Source organism: Sesamum indicum, linkage group LG8 (genome assembly GCF_000512975.1).
Source record: "Sesamum indicum cultivar Zhongzhi No. 13 linkage group LG8, S_indicum_v1.0, whole genome shotgun sequence".
NCBI classification, from domain to species: Eukaryota; Viridiplantae; Streptophyta; class Magnoliopsida; order Lamiales; family Pedaliaceae; genus Sesamum; species Sesamum indicum.
Window position 1 is genome coordinate 2,782,649 of NC_026152.1, and position 1,955 is coordinate 2,784,603.

The window sequence follows — 1,955 nt, forward strand, 5'->3', positions numbered from 1 at the left end:
TGATCATGACGTTTTTGTCAATTGCAAAGGTTAAACAGTTATGGTGGAGAAGTGGGACTGAAGGCAGAAAAGCCGGTCCCACGTTGAGGAAGTGCTTCGCAAAATCTTCAAACTGAAACATCCCTTTTGATTATCCTCGTAATTCTCACATCATCTATTATTACAAAATAGTGGTAGGAAAGTTTGCGTCTTTGGGTTTATCTCTTGGTAGAATTCAGGAGGTACATACCCTTTTCTGTTCTTGTTTTGTTTATGATGGTGTTCTTGTGGTTTAAAAAGAATGAGTAGTTGTTGATGATGAACATGTTTTCAACTGGTGAATTGGATTTTGTGCTTTATCTGATCAAGGGTTCATCTGATTCCTAGAAATTCTGCAGATACTTCTTCAACTGTTTGTGATAAAGCTTCTTTAAACTTGTATTCCTTTTATCTGTTTCCTTTTTTTGTTTATGGGCATGCTTTTTCTTATCAAGAATCTGAAAGAGCCAACCAACTTTCAAGAATCAACCTTTTCAGTAGGAAAACGTTATTTCAACTCAGATTTTGGAGTTGCTGGATGCTTAAATATTACTTGATCGAAAGATGATTTAGATTTCCTCTTGTGGTAGTCTATATTCTTATGTTATACTTCATATGAACACTAGGTGTGCCGAATATACATGCTGGCCCAGAAGCAATAGCATTTTGCATTATGGGTTGGCTTACCAAGATTCTCAAAGGTTCCAGCCACAAATGCTCGGAATGCTCGGGAGGACAATATCATGGGATATATGAAGGTGATACAACTTCGGAAACGGCTCGTGCCTCAGTGGTAATCACCCATATGCTGGTTCTTGATCCTCACTGGTTTGATTACTTATAGTGTGTGAAATCATTCCAGCTTCTGATTATGTCGACTTTTGTCTGAGTACTATATATAGGACGAATTGTCTGACTTTGACAAGGACGAAATCGAGAGAGCAATAGCCCTTTCTATTGCTGAAGAAGATGAGAAAGGAAAAAAAGTAATAGGTACAAATCTTTCAACTTTGCTGATCATTTTTTGTGGACTGTGATACCTCTGGCTCTAGCTATACAAATTTGAACAGAACTAGTTAAAGACAAAGGCACTGGATTGCATTTATAGAGATATCTTGCTGATACATCCCAATGTCCTGATTATCAGAGAATGAGCCCCAATTGGAAGAAGATGAACAGCTTGCTAAGGCACTTCAAGAAATTCTGAACATGGAGTCCCCACCTCGACCAACTCCACCTCGATCACCTGAATATGATTATGGAAGGTTCTTCCCACGCTTTCCCTTCTTCTCTCCTTCAGGATACAGGTAATCGATAGGTTTCCTTCTCTGCAATTTTTTTCCATGATCCCACATTCTGTTTCATTGCATTGTGTGTGATATTATTACATCAATCAAATGCATATTCCTGCTTGTTTGATGATCTATGAAGACCTTTAGCGAAAGCATAGTTCTCGATTAGTCTATGTTATATATGTAATTGTGAGTTTTTCAATTCTTATATATAATTGATCAGAGCTTCACCTGTATCATAAGAGGTTTCCTGACTGAATCATTTTCATTCTGGCACTGGTAGAATGATTAAAATCCTGCGGTATGAGGCAATCATAACATAACAGTTGATCATAGAAGATTAAGGCAGAATGTATCAAGAAAAAATTGAAAAGATTCATAATTCAAATATCCCAGAATTCTCCGGATTAGTTAACCTTAATACCTACTTTTCCTGTTAGCATTTATGGCCTTTCTATGTGCACTGCTTTGCCCCATTGGAGCACAGTAGTATTTTGCGTATCACCTGAACATGGCATTGTCTTCATTGCAGAACGTGCGCTGGTTGCAATAGCGAAATTGGCCACGGAAGATATTTGAGTTGCATGGGAGCTGTTTGGCATCCAGAATGTTTCCGCTGTCATGCTTGTGACCAGCCTATTACTG

At 38.2% G+C, this 1,955-nt stretch overlaps 1 protein-coding gene across 1 annotated transcript in view; it reads left to right on the forward strand.

Moving 5' to 3' along the window:
* Positions 294-1,955, forward strand: part of LOC105167484 (protein DA1-related 1-like) — a 3,787-nt gene continuing 2,125 nt past the window's right edge. The window contains exons 1-5 of the mRNA XM_011087239.2: positions 294-316; positions 645-811; positions 921-1,011; positions 1,166-1,325; positions 1,843-1,955. Of these exons, the coding sequence (XP_011085541.1) occupies positions 295-316; positions 645-811; positions 921-1,011; positions 1,166-1,325; positions 1,843-1,955 (553 nt within the window). The 5' untranslated portion in view covers position 294. The remainder of the gene's footprint in view (positions 317-644; positions 812-920; positions 1,012-1,165; positions 1,326-1,842) is intronic.